General features: G+C 46.9%; 1 protein-coding gene across 1 annotated transcript in view; it reads right to left on the bottom strand.

The window, feature by feature from the left end:
* The window catches only part of LOC101116755 (craniofacial development protein 1), a 99,098-nt gene that overhangs the window by 12,981 nt on the left and 65,650 nt on the right, over positions 1–20,467 (bottom strand). The window contains exon 6 of the mRNA XM_004014911.6: positions 788–946. Coding sequence (XP_004014960.1) covers positions 788–946 — 159 coding nt within the window. The remainder of the gene's footprint in view (positions 1–787; positions 947–20,467) is intronic.

Genomic DNA, 20,467 nt, shown 5'->3' on the forward strand with positions numbered 1-20,467 from the left:
CCAGGCCGTCCGCCGGGCCACGCGCCTCTCTCTGTGAGGGGGAGCGCCGGGCCACGCGCCTCTCTGTGTGGGGGGGGAGCACCGGGCCGTGCGCCGCGCCACACGCCTCTGTGTGTGTGTGTGTGGGGGGGTGCCGGGCTGTCCGCCCGGCCACGTGGTCACGCGGGGCGGGAGTGGACTCAGAGCCATGGACCACTTCTGCAGTCACTTTGTTCTTGGCTCCTTCTGAGGTTCTTAAGAAACCACTGAAAACCGTTTCCCCTGGGATATGCCTGTGCACAGTTTATGGACATCCTCTTTGTGCTGCGAAGTGAAGAGGAGGAGAGTACACGTGATGGTCAGATGCTGTCTGAGGGCTGGTGTGTCACACAGCTTGAAACCAAGGGTGAAGGCCCACCCGGGCCATGACGACCCAAACAGAAGCCCTACAACGTGACAACGTCTAGGCGCTCTACTGGCTCTGCGTTTGATGCACTGAGTTTGCCTGGCTTCTCAGAAGACCAAATAACTCAGATGGTGAGCCAGATCGCAGATTCAGCGTGGCAGCCATGCCTGTTCCCAGGGGGCTGCTGCTCACACGCCCTCCCACCCCTGCCCATCACCTCAGTGTTTCCCTCGCTGGAGGGACCGGCCCACGTGAGAGCAGAGTTTCAGCAACCAAGCAGAGCACTCACATTTCTCATTTCACCGTGGAAAGCTCCCGCCTACTTGCACTGGGTGGCGTGTGTACAAAGAGCTCTCCCAGGGCTTCGAGGGTTTCAGAGGAACAAAATGCAGTGGTTCTTACCCCTCCTTCCCTCGGTTGTGGATGGCTAGCTCTTCGCCAATGCCCTCTTCCTCCTTGAAGCTCTCCCAGTCCAGCTTGGACTTCTCTAGGGTGCTCATCTTCTGCTTCTTGGCTCCGATTTTCCCCAAAAGGCTGCTCATGCCACTTGATCTTTTTAACCTAAGGAAAGCAAAAACATGAAACATGTAGCATGTAAAAGCTCTAATCTCTTAATTAATGGTTTTTCTGACTGGCATGGGCCTCCCTAGATTTGAGCTACGTATCTTATTGGAAGCCGTGTTTGCATCCAGGGTACTTCCTGTCTGGTGAGGAGAACACAGTAAAGACACCAGAATTCTAATGTGCTTTTCCTGCTTAATACCCTCTGACTGCTTTAACGAGCTGGGGATAGGAGATCCTAAAGACCTCTCTCTGGTGTGTATGACGGACAAGCCTCTGCCTGCAAGGAGGGAGAAGTCCAGCATGATTCAGTCTTGGTTTTAGAAGCACATGCCGTGGTTTATATTTCAACCTGAACCATGTGACTTTAGGCGAGTTATTTAACTATCAATACATCTGCCTCAGTTTCCTAATCCACAAAATGAACACTCACTCACAGGGCAGTAGTATCTCTTCTATGTAAAGTGCTTAAGACAGCACCTGGCACAGAGGAAAGGTGCAGCATGAATGTTACCACCCTGTATCACTGTCATCATCTGAGCACTAAAGCCCCAGGGAATCCTTTCAAGACAACACCGATGAGCAAGAGGTCATAATAGCTTTAAAAGACTCTTAAGATCGCTTCCTTTCAACTCCTGTGAGTCAGGACCCTGGTTTTTCCCAGGAGGTGGAGAACATTCCTCACCCCGAGAGCAAGGAATGCACAGCCTGTGCTCTGCTTGCTGGTGATGCTATCATGGATGGCGGGAGAAACCCCACATGCCCAAGTTCAAGTCCTGGCAGGTCGCGTGTTTCCAGTCAATGTTAAATGTGGGAGCTCAAATAAGCAAAACAGACTGCAGCCAGTAAGAAGGTACTACAAGAAGAAGGAATTACGGAAGGAACGTGGCTTTTGGTCTCTTCAGAAAGCAAAACAAGTTATATACCAGCATACAAAAAATTAGAAATCATTTTCTGCTTTGCTGGGATATGCAAGAGAGTTAAAACATTTAAAAACTCTAGGAGCTAACATCACAAGGCCTACTGATAACACTGGTAATAGGACCTCTCATTTGTCTAGAAGGCTAATTCTCCAAGTGCTTTTCATAGCCATTTTCTCATCTTATTCTCCCTAATGCCTGTGAAAAGCAAGCACCGAGTCTCAGAGGTGGTGGAGGAGGAACCTTCGAGGTGATCTTGACTCACCAACTATTCTGAAGTCCCACCTCCCTGCAGCACAGTGCCAGGGAGAGACGGCTTACTACCTCTGCCCTGGAGAGAGGTGACAGGCCAGTGTCCACAGTGAGCACAAGACTCTAGGGGCTGGACAACTGCCCTCCACATTCTCATTCTGTTTATACTGGTGGGGGGATGTTAGCGTCCCCGTCGCGGTCATGCCCTACTGTATGCTGTCAGCTCAAGATCAACTCAGAAAAGGCTGGGCAGGCGTCACGGTCCTCACTTTGAGTTGGACAAATAGACCGAGAGTAGAGAGGTTACATGACACGGAAAGGTCAGAGCAACAGCAGATGCAGGCCCAGGATGGAACAAGGCTTTTCTGGCCCTCAGTGTGGGGCACTGTGCTCACCTCTAGTGTGAGGATTTACTCGAGATATCTTCTAATGGCTACTTTGTTCCCAATCTGCTTATGAATTTTCCAAACAGCTTTTAATGAGCTTTCAATTCATACCCAGATAACTCAGTCCCTACAGCAGTCTCTCCATCCACACACAGACTATATTTTACCAGGAACAGAGCATGACTGTGTGCGTGGTCACTCAATGACGTCCACCTCTGTGCGACCCCATGGACTGTAGGCCGCCAGGCTCCTCCGTCCATGGGATTCTCCAGGCAAGAATACTGGAGTGGGTTGCCATTTCCTTCTCCAGGGGATCTTCCTGAGCCAGGGATTGAACGTGTGTCTCCTGCATTGCAGACGGTGATATTTTACCAGGACAGAGCATGAGGGGGGATGAGGAAACTTGATAGGGCTCTAATGTTTCCACTTCTCACCTGCTGCACTATACTGGTTCTCAGTTTTATTTCCTCTCACCTGGATAATTCAGCAGCCTCTTCACTTGTCTCCCTGACTTCTATCTTGTCCCATCACTCACCTGTTCCATCCTGGCATTGATTCTAATAATATATGCTGTCTTCAGAGCGAGTTTCCTAAAATCCGAATCTTATCACGTCTTTCTGTTTAAGTATCTCCTCCCTGGCGCCCAACCGCTCTTACGATCAAGTCTACACGCCTTCGCTCTTGAAGCGCCTCCTGGCCTTCTCTCACCACATCTCCCTTTGCAGCCAAAGCTCCAGCCACACCATCCCGACCGTGCAGTTTACCTCTCACACACTTAACATCCTCAGGTCTCGTCTCAGCTGGGAAACCACTTCCTGCAGGAGGCTTTCCCAGCCCTTCCCGCACTCTCTGCATTAGACAGCTCCTGCTGGAGCTTCAAGAGCGCCCTGGTTCTCTTCCGTCGCAGCCCTGCTCCTGTACACGTGCCTGAGGGGCTCCACTCTCAGCTGCGGCCACACCGGTCAGCTCTGGGGATGCTCAGGGCCACTGCTGACACCTCACCAAAACTGCATACCTGCAGGCTTCTCGTTTCTGGCCACAGGGCCTCCTCCAACCCTGTCCACATGTCACAGGCACGGTGGTGGAACGACTGTGGGGAGCTGGTGCCTAAGCGGGCCAAGCTCTTGTGCTCACACAGGCGGCTCCGGGAGGCACACTGAACGCTCCTCTGAAGTCCCAGGGACGTGGAGCCCTTGTGGCCTTGGGCACACACACACGCCTGTGCTGGCTCTTCCCCCTTCCCGGCCTCCCCTGCCCCACTCCCTCAACTCCTGCTTCTTGAGACGCCTTCCCAAATAAGCTACCTGTACTCAAAGCCTTCCCCAAGGTTCTGCTTTGATGGGAATCTAACAAAGATGCTCAGGAGAAACACGACTTGCCCTGTGCTAGCTCTGTATGATGCGGACACTTCAGTTCTGGGTTTCCAAATCTCTCTCCAGCACGTGGATATAGTTGCCAATGGCAGACACTCAATAAAGTCAACAGTGTTACCTGGACCATAGAACCAACTAGTGGGAGAGGATTAGACTCTTTTTAGAATAAAAGGTATTCAGAATACTTCTAAATTAGGAAATTCTAAGGGAGGAAACAGTGTCAGACTTTATTTTTTTGGGCTCCAAAATCACGGCAGATGGTGACTGCAGCCATGAAATTAAAAGACGCTTACTCCTTGGAAGGAAAGTTATGACCAACCTAGACAGCACATTCAAAAGCAGAGACATTACTTTGCCAACAAAGGTCCGTCTAGTCAAGGCTGTGGTTTTTCCAGCGGTCATGTGTGGATGTGAGAGTTGGACTGTGAAGAAAGCTGAGCGCTGAAGAACTGATGCTTTTGAACTGTGGTGTTGGAGAAGACTCTTGAGAGTCCCTTGGACTGCAAGGAGATCCGACCAGTCCATTCTAAAGGAGATCAGCCCTGGGTGTTCTTTGGAAGGAATGATGCTCAAGCTGAAACTCCAGTACTTTGGCCACCTCATGCGAAGAGTTGACTCATTGGAAAAGACCCTGATGCTGGGAGGGATTTGGGGCAGGAGGAGAAGGGGACGACAGAGGATGAGATGGCTGGATGGCATCACTGACTCAATGGACCTGAGTTTGGGTGAACTCTGGGAGTTGGTGATGGACAGGGAGGCCTGGCATGCTGCGATTCATGGGGTCGCAAAGAGTCAGACACGACTGAGCGACTGAACTGAACTGAACTGAAGGGGAGGAATTTCCACTTACATTTGCCAATCAGTTCTCAGCAACTCAGGGTTTCCCATTTTATCTGGGCAACACCATGACTTTGTACACATCTCTCCCCATTAGCCTACAGCTCTGATGGCATTACCAGAATACACCATCTTTTCAACAACAGAAAAATGATTTTTGCACATAGCAGTTGAAGAGGGTGCTAGAGAAGGAAAACAGTCACCAGTAAACATCAGCAAAATGTCACCTGCTCTGTTACGTTTTATGGAAAAGCTTCCAGGTCTGCCTGCACCGGATCTTTAACATAGTGTATGATTTCCTAATTTGATGGCCTCAAAAGCAAAATTACCCACCTTTTATTTGAGGCTAAATCAAAGTGAACGTCACATTTACAGCAGTAACCGAAACGCCTGGTGGCCTTATCCTGAGACCAGCACCTCTCCTGGGGTTGAGCATGTGGGGTCTCATACTTGGTTCCCCCCTTGAAACAGGGCTGCAGTGGCACAGTCCTGGCGTCAGCCCATCGCAGCCATCAGGAAGGCAGATCGACCCTGACCTTGGCCCCCTCTCTGCTGCAAAGGTTCATCCAGCAGGCTTTCAGGAGAGCTGAGGCAGGCAGCAGCAGACAGCTTCTGGGCCGCGGCTGGGAGCCATCTCTGCCCTGCTGGGAAATGCAAAGCACGCCGTGCCCTGCACACCCCCCTCACAACAGCGGCTGGGCTAGGAGACGGTGGCCCAGCACTGGCGTCCCACAGGCATTGAGGAGCTGTGTACTGGGCAACCAGGGAAAGGGGAGACTCCTAATTCCCTTGGTGACCTCTCTGCTGTCAGCAGGAACCCGAGCAGCTTCAGGCGTTACAGTTTGTTCTGGATCCTAAGCCATAAGGGCAAGAGACTACCAGAAAGTTGGCTCTGACAGCTCAACCCCCTCCCCAGCTACAGACTTTCCAGTCTTGGTTCTAAAGTGGGGTGAGCTGTGTTACAGAAACCACATTCAAGAGAGCCCTCACCCACCTTTAGAGGCCGAAGCTCACAGTGGGCCTCTGCACTTGCTCCCTCAGAATGCATCCAGAATGTTATACTCAGACACGTCCAGAATACTGCTGACAAGATGTTTTCCACGTAACCCATGACATTTCAACCACCTCCTCCTGCTCTGCTGACCTTCTGACCATATGCTTGGTGTGAACACTAGTCCCATCCGAGGAGTGCGCTGTCACTCTGGCCAGCTGGCCTCTGTGCCATCATGGTGTGGCTGAGTGTGCAGCGTGCTGGTGAGAGACCCTCACTAAGCCTTCGCTTCTGTGCGAAGTCAGCGATTCCCTCAATTCCCTTCCCACCACGCAAAGCCTGCTGACCTGCCCCAACACCAGACACCAGCCAAGGCCTCACAAAAGAAGAGTCAGAACCTCAGAAAAGCAAAAAGGATAAAAGGGCAAAGTGACTGTTGTCTTTTTCCTTTCTGAATTCAAAGTTTACAATGATAATCTGCTGGAATTTTTGCTGCCTTTTAGCCCCTGAAATGTAGATTTAACAAAATTCATTGCAACTAAATGATAAAGTCCACCCTGTTAAGTCTGTTATAACGATATTAAAGTAACATGTTTTCTTTGTTCCAGTCCCATGAACATGGACACAGATTCACCCAACTGATCTGTTCCATAGCAAAAGCACTGCTTTATCTGGCCATGTTCAGTGAAGCTCTGGATCCTGCTATTTATTTATAAGACGTACTAGAAAGGAGCTGGAAAAATAACTTCTTAAACAGAAATAGAAAGGATGACAGGACACAGCGACTGGTTCTCAAGAAAGAGTGGGAACATCTTTCCCATGATCTTTAAAATCAGCCTCAGGCGCCCAGTGGTCCCACAGAAGAGAATTTGAGGTTTGGGAATGAATTTAGAGTCCGTTCGTTCATTGGACACATCCGACAGAGATTACTCAGAAATGACTGTATACCAGACAGTGTGCTTGGAACTAGGGATTGATACAAAAATATATAAAGCAAAATTTTGGCTTCTAGGAGAAAATCAGGTGGAGATGATTATACAAAAAAATTATGACCAAATACTATTAGGGCACAAAAGAAGGAGCAGCTGAGAGACCGGTTGATCTCTTTGTTTTAGAGATGCGTTAACTAAACTCTAAGAAGGTTAAGAAATCTGCCCAGGTGCACAGTGAGAGAGACCTGGGTCAGCACTCAGTGCTTGATCACCCGGCTGATATGAGATGAGGACAGCTCACCTTTGGCCCTCCCTTCCACACTCCAGTTTCACTGCTGGTTTTGGGGTTTGGGGGAATATTCTTATCTTCCCTGTTGTCTTGGAGCTCACTGTACACAGGGCCTATGTCTTACTCATTCTTGGCTCACTCAGCATCGTGCAAAGCTTTGCCATGGTATGTGATCACTACATGTTTAATAGGATTTGACAGTGGGCAAATGAATTTTCTCTTCTAACAGAAGTTTTTAACACTACATTTGAACCAACAGCAAAGAAAAGGAAGCTCCAAAATTGAACCAGCAAGGATAAGGTCAACACAAGTGCACGGGAGCACCACTGACCTCTACTTGGAACTTCCACGCACACAGCCCAACTCAAGTCTATGCTTTCCGGCTCACAACTTGCTTAACCACTAAAATGCAAATTATTTGGAACTAAGATTTCTTGGCAGAGATAAGCAGTTTCCGTAGTATCTGGCATCTGTTTACAAGGCAGGAGTGGACTTTTCACAGCTCACCCATGGCCTAAGAGCCATACAAGGGTCTGGAACTGGCATGGTTCTTCCTGAGAAATGTGAAGGTTTATGATGGAAATTCTTCAGTGAGAGCTGTCTGCTTCAGTGAGAGTCGTCTGCTTGTTCTCTTGCAGATCATCTTTGGATTAAGCTGAAATCCCTAAGAATGAGAAGTAAATCCCCAGTCCCTGGGCCAATTTCACTCTCCACCTGTGCAAGTCTCTAAGTAATCTTCCCAAAGCCCAAGACCAGACGACTCAAGGAAATGGACTGGAAGCCAGTGGCACATTAGGAAAAGAGTTTAAATCCCATTCACTTCCCAACGTTGTATTGCAGTATTCTATGGGACACTGGGCTCAGTAAAGTGGAAAACCAGAAATATTGACATTGATACACTGCCAACCAAAAAAAAAAACACACACCAGAAAAGAAAAAAAGCATCTACCAGCAAAAGGTGAAATAAAAGCTGGCAACAAGTAGCAGCTTCACAGTTTTTGTACAAATAGAAAATGGTCTGTTAACTCAGTTTTATTGATCTTATGCCAATCCAAGAATAAAAGAAGTTAAGTTTTGTCTGATTTGATTTCAGCTGCTCTCCATCTTTACAGCATGTCTGTGAAAACTAGGTGATGATTTTGGTAGCAAATGCCCTGAATTCTAAGCTCTTCTAAAATACTATATTACAGAAAGCCCTTTCCAACTTTTTCTTCCCTATCTGTTAAGCACAGGACTGTTCTGCTTGCTGGAAGGACTATCTTAGCTGACTTGGTTCTATTTACATGAGCAGCCCTTCCTAGAGAAGACACACCATCCCTCCACCGTCAGCTCTCCTCAAAGCCGTAGGAGTCCTGTAACTGCACAGTCTCTGGTCTCTCTTATGATCAAGGTCAAGTATTTCTGAGACAAGTAACTTGTGGCTGGGGACTCTCAAACAACACTGAAATGGACTTATTCTCTGGGACCGCTAACTGAGCGGCTGGGCAACAGTTTATTAGCATCATATGCCAAGAGAAAGTTAATGCCCCTCTTTGTGAAGAACAGTCCTCCTCTGGTCTATTGTTCTGCTGAAACCAGCTCAGTGGGCTTGGGCCCCTTGCCACAGAAGGCAATTGTTTGTTTTTATTGTTGTTTGTTTTCATTAATCTGCCTAGTTCAGACCTTTCAGGGCGGGTCAAAGTTAGACAAGCATTAGGAAAGAATGGGTCCTTTTCCACACCAACCCTTGGCGCACATGAGGCCTTTGCGGTGCTTGGTTCACACACTTATGCAGAGAAAAATGCTGTATGAAGATGTAAAAGGCCTGTGTTGTCAGGCGGGTGGGTGAGCTCTAGAGCACCCAGTCCGCTCCTGCTTCTGCGAGATGGAATGTGACGGCACAAGGAGGCCAATGTGGTCTGCTGAGAACTTCCCCTCAACTTTCCAGTTTCAAAATGTCAAACTGACAGAAAAGCTGAAAGCAGAGAACAACTATTTATCTAAATACTCTTCACTGCAATAGCGTCTGCCTTCAATGCGGGAGACTCGGGTTCGATCCCTGGGTCAGGAAGATCCCCTGGAGAAGGAAATGGTAACCCTCTCCAGTATTCTTGCCTGGAGAATCCCATGGACAGAGAAGCCGTGGTAGGCTATAGTCCACAGGGTCGCAACGAGTCGGACACGACTGAGCGGCTTCACTTTCACTTTAACATTCTGCCACATTTGCTTTCTCTCTCTCTCCTTCTCTCTCTATACACAAATTTTCTTTTTTGGGGGGTGATTCATGCCCCATCACCTCTGGGTCTAAGAAAGTCTCCAAAAAGTGAAAAAGCAGTAACTGGAGAAAGGCCAGGGGTTATGATCATCAGCAGGGTCCTAGACTAGAACTGCCAACGGTGAGCATGGAGTCCCTGGCCAACACAGAAGCATTCAGCTTGATATCTGGATTCTCTTCTCAAGGGTCAGAGGCCCGCTGTGCAGAGGGTTAAGCGAAGTCAGTGCAAAGTCGGTGGCAAAGAAAAACCCTTTGGCCTGTCCACCAGGCCTTGAGGAAATGATACTTTTCTGTTTCCCTTCTCCTCTGTCCCACTCCCATGTGGTCATCTCATTCCCTGGGAAAGAGATAATGCCACATCCCTTCCTGCCTCTGCTCTGGCAACTTCCTTCCTCACACCATTCCCATGGCGGGGCCCAGGACGGGCAGGGGAGAGCCGCCACCACGTTAGATGGGGCCTGAAGCAGGCCAGGGGGCTCTCTCCAAGGAGGAAATGTTCATTTACTGGGAGTGAGGATTGTGCCTGGGGGGGAATGAAGGCCTCTTCCGAGAGGTGCTGCTGTTGCTTTAATTTTCATGATCAGGCGCAGCTGGGGAGAATAATGTACTGACCAACACAAACAGACCATTTACATTTCTGAGACAGACTTTTAAAGAAAGTATTAAATACAGCTCCTAACAAAGCCCATAATGGCATTTTTCTTTAGGCAAACCCTGGGAGCTCAACTGAGGCAGGCACAGCTTGTTTTCCAGACGCTGCTTCCATATGGGCGCCAACCAGTCACAGCCTTGGGGCAGAGGCAGAGGAGCAGAGGAGCCCCTCTTTGGGGGTGCTCTGGGGCATCTCTGAGATGGAGCCAGGCCAGACAGCTCTGGACTACCTGGACTGCCCGCCGGGGCTGAGGCCAGGAGCCCCGCTCACCCTTACGGGTCCGATCCCGGCAGGAGAAGAGCGCCTCTCCCAGAGACAGCAGCCAGTGGGAAGCAAAGTGCGGAGCCCGGAAGACAAATGCGCCCGACGGGGCTGTTCTGGCTAACTGCTGACTGCTGACTCGGGAGTTGGCGTGCTTTCTCAGACCTCAGCGTTCTGCTTTCTTTGACTTCCAGCTTGCTTTTTCTCAGGCAGGTCTCTCTCTCTTCATGAAAATGTCTGAGGATGTCAACATAAAATACGTTTTTAAGTCTTGGCCGCCTCCCAGGTTGAGATCAAGTTAGAGTCTCAGGATGTGGGGGTGTGCTCAGTCAGATCAGGGAGCATTCACTGAAGAGTCATGCCTGCGCTCCTTTCTAGAAATGGGTGGGCACATTAAGGCTTGATGAAACACACAAGTTAGCTGGCATATATTTTGCAAAATTATTCCCCCTCCATCCCTCAACTTCTCATCACTACTAAACAAGCATGCTAAATTGCAAATGAGAAGGATATGAACGCTGGACACAGCTTGATTCCTGACACCTCGCAGTTCTGTCTGGAGAGGGGTGTGCTTGGCGGTCTTCTCATTAGATGAGGCTGAGTGGTGACACAGGTCATGTTCTAGCGCCTGGCGTGCCTCAGGGTCCCTGACTCCAGACCGCTCTCCGTGTGGCGGCTGCACTGTCAGGCGCTTGCTCACTGGCCAGGGGATCTCCTCTGGCCGCCCAGAAGGCGCTGTCCTGCTCACTCAATGGGCAACTCAACAAGGCCCAGACCCCAACCTGTTCCCCTCCCAGGGCAGCGCCTGTCTTCAAAAAGCCAGGACACACCATCATCTACAGTTTTCCCATCACAATCCAGGATTCAGAGTCCTTGGGAAGCAATTACCTGCACAACGGTGATCAAAAGAAGGGGATTGTTTCCAGCCTGAGCCCGAGGTGTCACTTTGCTAAAGCAATGCAATGGATTTCAATAAAGAGGAATATCTGTTCCCACGTAGTCTGGTAGAGAAAGCAGAAAACTTTCTTTTTCCCTGCACTCAGGAAATGGTTTTCATATATGTCAACCACAGCTGGGTAATCTGTATAACCACAACATAGCTTCTCTTTAATAAATAGAAGATTTTTAAGCACTGCATCACTAACCACCAAAAAGAATTCCCACCCTCCATCTCTAAGGCAAGAAAAAATGATAAGGCTAAGTAGAGTCTCTTTCCTTAATCTGCCAGTCAGGGGTTGCTGAAGAAGCTTTTTCATTCAGAAATGTAGACTGTTTCATGAGGCTTCTGTCATCCAGCCCCACTGCTGAATGATGGATGAATCCTGAACAAATCCAGCTTCTCTGCATGCTGGGATCCCCTCAGAGCCTTTATGACCACGATCCACAATGGGTCATAAGGTAAATATAGACTATGGATCATGGCCAATAGGTGTGAAGGAGCTTTTGTGACTGCTGGCTGGGAGATGAAGGTATGCTGAAACAAAGCTGGCCAACCCTGCCTAGCACAGATGGTTCAAGAAAATGAAAACAAATCAAACCAAACATCATTAACTAAAGATGCGAAGGGTGGACTGGACAGTTCTCCGATTCATCCTTGTATATCACTTGCCCTGGGAAACCTGGCATCACCCTCTCCCTGCTGAGAGAGCAAGGCCTCTGTCCTCTGGCTCCTTGCCCTGAAGCCAGGAGCAGTCTGGGAGAGCCGGTGACCCTCTCCCTGGGGGCAAGTGGCTTCATGACGCCCTTCCTGTCACTGTGAGGCCCAGCTGGTAATTCAGCAAAGACTGTATGAGCATGCTCACCATTCCTGCTGCCCAGAGGAAGGAGGTTTGGAGCCAGAGGTACTAACACCGGTGGTCTCATTTGAATGATATTACTAAAACTAAAAGGGTATTCATGCAAAAACACACAAAACAACTCCCCTCCCCCAAACCTACCTAGTTGTCAGGAAGAGCTTTTTTGTAAGGGTGAAGATTAAGCTACTGAATTGATTTGTATTCTGTTGATAAAAGAATGCTGGAAAACTGGTGACACATCATTTTTTATTCTCAGTTAATACTTTTAAAAACAGCTTGACTGCAATACAATTCACATACTAAAGAAGTCACTCATTTAAAGTATGCAAGTCAATGGTTCTCAGTGTATTCAGTTGTGGAGCCACTATTACAGTCTAATTTTAGGACATTTTATCATTCTCTCAAAGAAAAACAAAAAAAACTCCTCACACCCATTCATTAGCAGTCACCCCCATTCCTCCAGCTTCAGGCCAGGAGCTAATCTATGTTCTGTCACTACAGATCTGCCTGTTCTCCCAGCTATCAATAATAGTTGTATTTTGCTATTTAAAAAAGTATTATTATTCTTACTTTTTGTCATGCTATACAGTATGCATGGTCTTAGCTCCTTGACCAGGGATTGAACTCAGGTCCCCTGCAGGGGAAGCAGGAGTCTGACCCGCTGGACCGCCAGGGAAGTCCCAGCCAGCTAATAATTTTAAATCGTAAGTTTAAGACTATACAGTTGGCATCTGTTGTAGCTAACTGTAAGAAACACTTTTAAAATTTCAACTTGTCCCATATGTTGATGGTCATATACATATATTTCATAAGAGCCACGAAAATCAGAAATCTAGACTTCAGACAGGAATACTGTAATATCTGAGCACTGCTTATATAGCTAAGTCCTGAATACCGTCACCACTGCTTTGGAGCTGTGTTTTTAAAGCAGTGAGGCGCAGTGGCTTAGCATTCAGTGCAGAAAACTGCCCCTGCCACTTAAACCTTTTTGTTTGTTTGTTTGTTTTAAAAACCATTTGGGTGAGAAAATTTACCTGAGCCTCAGGTCACTCATTAGTGTGTGTGTGTTTAGTTTCTCAGTCGTGTCTGACTCTGCAACCCCATGGACTGTAGCCCATCAGGCTTCTCCGTCCATGGCAAGTATACTGGAGTGGGTTGCCATGCCCTTCTCCAGGGGATCTTCCCGACCCAGGGATCAAACCCAGGTCTCCCGCACTGCAGGTGGGTTCTTTACTGACAGAGCCACCAGGGAAGCCCAAGAATACTGAGGATAATAATAGCTGCTTTGAAGTGTGATGATTAGGTGAGATATTCATCTACCTAGCCCGAGTGCCTTCAGTGTGCCAGACTCTGTTGGCCACTGGAGATAGAAACACAAATTTCTTAGCCTCATTAAATTCATTTGCTCAAGACAGAAACACAAACAAGTAATTAATTAGATTATGAGAAAACCAAGTGCTTTAGGAGCCTAACAGTGTGAGCTGGGGAAGGCTGTAGAGAGGGAGGGGAGGTATCTGAAATGTGCAAGCTGAGAAGGGCTTTGCAAGGAGACAAGGTGGGAGAGAGAAGTCAGCAGAGACAGGGGCCTCTGCAGCACATGTGAAGGCGCAGAGCAGAGGCCACACTTCCTGTCGCTCCTACTCTCATCATGCCCTCAAAAAGATGCTTCTCTAGAAGCCAGAAACAAATTAAAATCCTGCTGCTGCTAGAGAAAAACTATGGAGCTTTAGGAGTTGCTTGTTCTTTTTCTGAAGCTAATTCATCTTTGGCAGCAAAGTATATTTTAAATTTCTACTTTTTTCTCCTGAAAAATTTCAAACCAAGAAAAGTTGATCACCTTTGATCTAGAACAGTCCCCATGCCTGCAGAATGGCCCACAATTTGGACTTGCCCGATTGTTAACGCTGGCTGCTTTGGGGGCATCTGGGAGTCTTTCAGCACGCAATCTTTGGACGGCATTTCCTCATGGACACCTACTTCCTGAGTGATTTCATCCAGTCCCGAGGCTTACATACCAGTAAACTGCCTCTGACTCCCAAAGGTCTTATTTTCAGCCCAGACCTTGCTCCGTAACTCCAGACTTTCACTAACTGCCCAGCAGACCTCGCCTGCAGCCGCTTTCCACACCTTAGCAGAAGGCACAGCACCTGGCCACGTACTCACCTTTCAGACTTGCTCTCTCAAGACTAACCCCACACTCACTCCATCTCAGGTACGTACCCACCTTTGAAGGCCTAGACTCAAGCCATTCCTTCCACCTGAAATACTCTCTTCCAATAGAACATCTTGTTAGCGTTCTCACCGCCCTCAAGACTGCGTGCAGATCTCAACTTCTCAGTGAGACTTGCCCTTACCACCCTGTGCATCCTGTTCCCACTCTAACCTTCACCCTCACCCCACAGTCCGGCTCCAACTACCCTTCTCAGATTTTTTTTTTCTTTGTAACATTCAGTATTTTCTAACACACCACATAATTTATTATGTTTATTGTCCATCTCTTTCTTGGAATGGAAACTCCACAAAGGCTGGAGCTGATGTCTGTTTTGATCACTGATATAACCCAAACATCCAGTACAGCGCCTGGCACATGGCAGGCACTTTTAATAAACATTTGTTAAAAGAATGTATGAATATTGGGAAAACATATCAACTTGGTACATTATAAACAGATTCCAATAATGATATCTACTAAGGTAACAGTTCTTGGTGTTGGCTAATCTCATAGCCGCTGCATATCCTTAGCTGGGTTTTCTGCAGGAAAAATTAGCAGTTTAGACATGGGAAAAGCATTTGTTCATTGCAACAGATGGCAGATCCCTCTGTGAATGGCTGTCAGGAGCCTGGAATTTGTCCTAGGCTGGCCCCAGTGTCACTGGATAAGAGCCTGCAGAAGGCTCAACAACCCCACCATAAACTGTAGTCTGGTGGACACAGGCTAAAATATCCTAATTGAAACACAAGTCAGGGACAGAATTAGAGGGAATGCTGGATGACCTTTGTGTTTTTGGTCTACGATAAGAGAATTTGCAAAAAAAAAAAAGAAGTGATATATACATTCGTATTTTGTGGTAAATGAAGCTCTGGAACAACCAGGTCAGGAGACAGAAGCAAAGACTAATGAGGGTCACAAGCGAGTCTTTTTCTCTTGCCACCAGTTACCTCACAGCAAAGCTGCTTTTATTGGTTTAGTCTTGGGGCTAGTTTTAAAGTCATATACTCTACTATGTTATGAGCCAGAAGCAATGTCTGAGTCCAGTCTTGAAGCTAAAACCAACACTGGATGGATGTACTTGGAGCAATTAGCTAACTCAATATTCAGCCAACTGAATAACTTCTTGTCAGAAGCTGCCAGGAAGAATCATTCAGGGGTACAGGTTTGATATCAGCGGCAAGCTGAGCTACAGCAAAGACAACCACTCCTTCCAGCTGCCACAACCAACTATGTCAAGGTAAGAGAATTATCCAGATAGGAACTTTCTCTCTTGTTCAGTGGGCACCTGAGCTGGTGGACAGTGGAAGGGATAAGATGGCAAGAGCAGCTAGAAAAAGAGGCAAAAAGAAGTGGGTTCTTCTCATTGCTGGTGGTCTGGGTGCCTGGTAAGAATAGAAGACCCTAAAAACGTTCAAAGGGGTGTGGGAACGAGGTCATATGCAAAAATGCAAGACTTCCAAATGACTTGAGACTTCTAGAAGCCTGACTGTGGAGAAACATCCTTACAATTCTGAAGGAAAATCATTTCCCACCTCATGTTATATGCAGAAAAACCACTGCTAAAATGTAAAGACAGAACAAAGTCATCTTCGGACATGCTTAGTTTCAAAAATTTATCTCCTATGTATCATTTCCTCAGGATGTTACTGGAGGATGAGCTCTATTAAACGAGGAAATAGAAAGAGTAAGACAAGGAATCCAAAAGGCAGGGGAGCCACACAAACAGGGATGGGAGGCAGGCCCAGAACAACAGCTGCAGAGAAAGCCCAGAGAAGAGAGTCCAGACCCGGGCCGAAGGATGGAAGACTTCAGAAGGGACTGGGCAGGGTGTGGTATGGAGACGACACAGTCAAGAAAAGTATCGACAGGGATTTCACAGATCTGTGGGAGAGTTTGGAAAAAATGTGACAGGGACATAGAAAACGAAGCGAACTAACAAATAACATGCTGGGAAAGACTGAAGGCGGGAGGAAAATGGGACGACAGAGGCTGAGATGGCTGGATGGCATCATCGACTCAATGGACGTGAGTTTGAGCAAGCGCCGGGAGATGGTGAAGGACAGGGAAGCCTGGTGTGCTGCAGTCCATGGGGCTGCAGAGTCAGACACGACCGAGTGACTGAACAACAACAACGAATACGATACATACGTGAAAGGAAACACAAAGCTAGTCCACACCTGGGCTCAGGGAAGGGGCAGTACGAGAGTATTAATTCCTTCTCTTTCAAATCAGGAGCTGGTGTTCCTTAAAGACTAGGATTAACAGTAAGTCAACAAATAATGGCTAAAATTGAAAAAAAAAAATACCCAGTATACTAAACACAGTAGTTTAAATTATTGACAAAATAATACCAGAAGAACTAGCTGAAAGAGTTTAAAGTGGTTGCCTCTGAGAAGCAGGGCCCAGGACACGATCACACAGTGCATCTGGATGTTTCACTCTATGCCTGTATGACTGAGCTGATGATAAACCTGGGTTAATAAATCTTAATGTTCCTTTTAGCAGGAAAAGAAGAGAAAGGAATGTTTCTGAGGAGTCAATCGGTCTCTCTCTCCACTGGACAAGCTGGTGAAGTGATCTGTTCCCCAGTTAAGGGCACTGCTGAAATGATTAAAGAGATGAAAGCTAGAACACTCTTCCAGTACTTAACAGAAAAAGTTTTGCAGAATCATATTTATTCCTCAGTAGGTTTTGTATGCTGTTAAGTTTTAGGAAGACAAAAATCTTTAAAGGGTGCCCCTTCAGATAGACGCTGTGCTTCAGAGTCAAAGTATGGGATTTCCCATGATTATGGGAAATGGCTAAAATGGGACGTGCCTCTGTCAAATGAGAATTGGGAAGGGAAGTCCTGGAATGCCACTGAGACTGTCAGCAAACCAGAAAGTCTGTTTTAAACAGAGGGAGGAAAGTAAAAAGGTGATGAAAGGAAGTCTTTAAAGTCATTCACTCTACATTCTGAATGTTAATAGAGTGCATTTCTTCTTTCGCTCTCTCCACAAGCTGATTAAAAAAATAGGGAAGGAAGTGACAGTGGTTGGAGCAAGGCGTTAAGGTGGTTAGAGCCCGACTCCTGGGCTGCACTCCTAACTCATCTGCTGCTTGGGCTGGCCGCCCCCGCCCCGCCCCCGCCGGAGAAATCACGCCTCCACATTTCTACTTCAGTGACGAGACACAGAGAAACTAGTTTACCTCTGTGAGAGGCCATGAACATTATTAATCATTAATACTCTGCAAGAGCCTCTGTGGAACAGAGATTGCAGTATCAGTTACTCATGATCATCTGGAAAGGCCACTGACCCCACCCCCTCCCACAGACCCAGGACTTGCCTCCTCTTGAAGCACGGCATCCACTCCAGCTATAGGAAGGCTTGCTTCCTCCTTTTCCTGTAATTAATTAATCCAAACAAGACCCTTTAAAACAACAGAAACATGAAAAGGAATAGGAAAGAGGACAATAATAAGGACAAACTGTTGCAACAATCAATTCCCTCTGGCTAGCCAATCCCGTCAAGCCTGAAGTGCTCTCAGAAACATCTAACTGGACTTTCCAGGGGTGCAAACCCCAGAAAGAGGCTGCTTGCTGGCCAGTAGACCTAGCCTGGTGTTGCAAAGCAGAAACCATCAGCTGGAAACGGCGCAGGGGGTAGAGAAAGTTTCCACCAGGACAGAGGAGAGAGGGAGAAACGGTTGGGTAAAGCACGGGAAGAAGCCTCTTCCCTCACCTTTATTATTCCAATAAACTGTCAAAATAAGGCTAAAAAAGAAACAAAAGTTGGGATAGTCCCAGCACAATCTAAACCCTACCAAACTGAAAAACAAAAAGACTGGAAAAAAGAAAACTTCCTATTCAGCAGGTCAACTGATGGGCTAAGGGAATGCATATGGGGCTGAGAAATGGCTCAGCTGCCCCTACAATTAGTCTCCCCATCAACACATTCCAGGGACGCAACCAATTCAGCGATCCTTCTGGAGCCAGCCATCGCTTTCTTGTCCTCCTGTCTCATAAAAGCTGCAACCTGCTCCCTCGCCAGGTTTCAAATGCTCTCAGGTCTCCTGATTTACAGTGAGACATGAACTATTAGAACCTGAAGTATGTATTGGCCAGTGACTTCCTGCTGCTGGGAGTTGGGTGGGGGAATCTTTATTTGGTTTATGCATATGGTCAAAATGCAAAATGATCAAAAAGGGACCAATGAAAAATAATATCCTGCCAGTCTCCCAGCCAGAAATTCTTTTCCTCTGAAGCCACCGGTGTGACCAGTTCCTGGTGTCCTTCCAGAGTGTCTCGGCGTGTGCAGTCATTGTCAGTCCCCTCGCTATCTTCTCCAGTAGGACCTAATTTCCTATCCGAGCACTTAAATCTCCATATATTTAGTTTTTATTGGGGTCTGGAAAGAGAGCTCTGCCAGTCAGATTTTAGAAATCTGCTTCTTCCTGCCAGAGCTATTTCATGCATATCCAAGCAATATATATTTGTCTATATTCTCGCCCATCCTGCACATGATCTGACTGTAGGCCTCTACACCATTCTGCCCCTGGCCTTTTCCCCTGATTTATGTATTCCCGGGATCATTACACATCAGTACACAGGGTACTTTCTCTTTCTTCTCCCAGCTGCATGCTGTCCTGCTGTATGGAAGAACCATAGGTTACCAGACAGCCCCTACTGATGGACCTCAATGACAACTGTCTGCCACTACAAACACAGAGGGCCATACCCTTGTCAAAGTGCTGTTCTCCAACCTTGGGATCTCTGCCAATCTGGTGAAAAATAGCATCTCCTTGTCATTCAAATTTGTGTTTCTCTTTTTAATAGGGAAACTCAGCATCTTTTCTAATGTGTAAGAGACATTTATATTTCTGTTCTGCTAAGGGATTTTTTGGCCCTTTTAAAAATTGGGTGATTAATATAAATATATTTCTTATTGATTAGTAGAGGCTCTTACTAAGGAAACTTATACCTTGTTTGGATTTGAGTTGCAAATGAGTTTCTCCTAGTTTGTTATTAGTCTGTCATAGGTTTTTCATGGTATTTTTTTTTTTAATGAATGTATCAGCATTCTTTTAAAAAAGCTTCAAATGATCTAAACATCCATTGACAAATGAATGGATAAAGAAGATGTGTATATACTTTAGTACTTTCAGTAACCTCAATGGCAAATTCCGGAAGGAGGAGGAAAGAATTTGGAAGCCGTGATGGGGTACAAGGAAGATATCTATTTCATCTCCAGGTCTTGGGAAATGTGAAGTGCAGGAGAAAAGGCAGCTCCAGCCTGAGGCTGCTCAGGAGAAGCCATGATTCCAGGGGCCCACTTGGGCCAGTTTCAGTGAAGGCAGGTGAAGGGATTATTCATCAAGGAAGCTGAGTCAGCAGGGGGTCAGGATGTGTCACACCAAAATATGTCACTTTGGCCTTTTGAGTTTTCTGAATTAAAGGTACTTGAGAAATAGCCAGGACGAAAAGGACAGTCTGACCCTCCTTGTCCCCCTACTCACCAGGCGATAACCGCCCACCCATGGGGAAGGCAGCAGAGGGGCAGTGGGCATCCTTAGGGCTGAGAATGTCATATAAACACATCATGCTACTTCTTTACCAACTCACTATCCCGAGCCCAAACCCCTTTGCTCAGCCCTTCACAAATCTATGGTTTCTTTGTCTAAAAGGTATAAAAGCTTCCTCTTTCGGTCACTTCTTTGAGTCTCACATTTTTATGAAGCTCTGGTACATACAAAATTAAATTCATTTTTCTCCTGTTAATCTATCTTATGTCAATTTAATTATTAGCCTAGCAAAAGGATCTAGGAGGGGAGAAGGGAGATCACTGGGTCCCGAGCACAGGCGGGTACGAGAGGCTAGGCAGGGGTGGCGAGGGATGAGCATCTCAAGGCTGAGCAGAGCCTGGGGACCTGTGGTGAATGGAAGGAGCGTTTAGACACTGAGGAACTAGAACCTCACTTGAACATGCACAACAGCAAACCCCAGGAAAACCAGAATCATGAGAGAGAAAACTCCAAACTCAAGAAATTGAAGAGCTGACATTGGAGAATCCAACTACTGTAAATAGAACCTAAGGAAGGAGACTTACAGGGAAATGTGTTTATACCCTGAAAGGAATAAAAGGAAAATCTTCAATTAACGAAACAAGAACAGACTCTTATGGGAAAGAATGAATTCTATTTCCTAGATCTTGGAAATAAAACATGATTGTTTAGCTAGAACCTCATTAAAGGGACTCTGTAGCCTAATAGATACAACTAAAAGGAATTAACAGTGAGCAAAGGAGAGACCCGAAGAATTTCAAATAATTAAGAAATAGGTGGACAGAAAAGTAAATGTAACAAAAAGAGTCATTTCAGAAGTTTCAG

Source organism: Ovis aries, chromosome 14, assembly GCF_016772045.2.
Source record: "Ovis aries strain OAR_USU_Benz2616 breed Rambouillet chromosome 14, ARS-UI_Ramb_v3.0, whole genome shotgun sequence".
Classification (NCBI taxonomy): Eukaryota; Metazoa; Chordata; class Mammalia; order Artiodactyla; family Bovidae; genus Ovis; species Ovis aries.